The sequence below is a fragment of the Trypanosoma equiperdum genome (assembly GCF_001457755.1).
Source record: "Trypanosoma equiperdum strain OVI genome assembly, contig: ctg_2011, whole genome shotgun sequence".
Classification (NCBI taxonomy): domain Eukaryota; phylum Euglenozoa; class Kinetoplastea; order Trypanosomatida; family Trypanosomatidae; genus Trypanosoma; species Trypanosoma equiperdum.
The window spans coordinates 1-851 of NW_027124074.1; the positions used below are offsets into that span (position 1 = coordinate 1).

General features: G+C 48.9%; 1 protein-coding gene across 1 annotated transcript; it reads left to right on the forward strand.

The window, feature by feature from the left end:
* Nucleotides 1-228: 228 nt before the first annotated feature.
* On the forward strand, nt 229-555 carry TEOVI_000660600 (Protein kinase domain/Protein tyrosine kinase/Kinase-like, putative; the record flags this gene model as incomplete). Its single annotated transcript, XM_067223945.1, has 1 exon — nt 229-555. The coding sequence occupies one exon, from the start codon at nt 229-231 to the stop codon at nt 553-555; it is 327 nt and encodes a 108-aa protein (XP_067080046.1).
* Between the last annotated feature and the right edge of the window lie 296 nt (nt 556-851).

The window sequence follows — 851 nt, forward strand, 5'->3', positions numbered from 1 at the left end:
GAGCTGTTTGACAAAATCGTTGCTGCGAAACGCTTTGACGAACCGACTGCACGACGCTACTTCCAACAGCTCATCGCCGGCGTTCACCACTGCCACGGCAAGGGGTTCGCTCACCGTGACTTGAAGCCCGAAAATCTTCTGCTTGATGCTGTCGGAGTGCTGAAAATTAGTGATTTTGGCTTTTGCAGCAATGGCAGTGGCGACAGTGACCTCCCTTCCAGCAGGGCTATGGGGACCCCGAACTATATTGCTCCCGAGGCACTTAGTGGAAGCGACCACAACGCATTCGCCGCTGATATTTGGAGTTGTGGTGTCATTCTTTACGTCATGCTCGCTGGAAAACTCCCCTTTGAGGATCGTAACCAGAAATCCCTTCTTGAGAAAGTCAAGCGCGGTGAGTACGCTATGCTGCGGCAGGTGTCTGAGGCTGTAAGGGATTTAGTCAAGCGCATGTTGACTGTGGACCCCCAAAACCGTATCACCCTTGAGGGTATCATTTCCCATCCCTGGTTTGCCGTTGGTTGGGACCCTAAGTGTCTAAAGGAGGCTGCGTAAATGTTATTTCCACACTTTGTGTTTGTATGTGCGTGTAAGGTGCCCCTTGAAACCCGCTCGTAACTATTTGAACGAGTGCGTGTGCCAACCATGCCTGATGCAGAGTTAATGTGCGTTTTCCCCGTTTCCTCATGTCTTTTCTTACCGTTTTGTTTTCAACTCGTGGTGAAAGCCCTGTTGGTAACGTGTGTTACACACAATGGAAGGATCTAAGAAAATGGGGAAGTGCAAAAGCGATCAAAATTTGCCTTTTCTTCACTCCGTATCCGTCTATTATTTCCTTCTTGTTTTTTTTT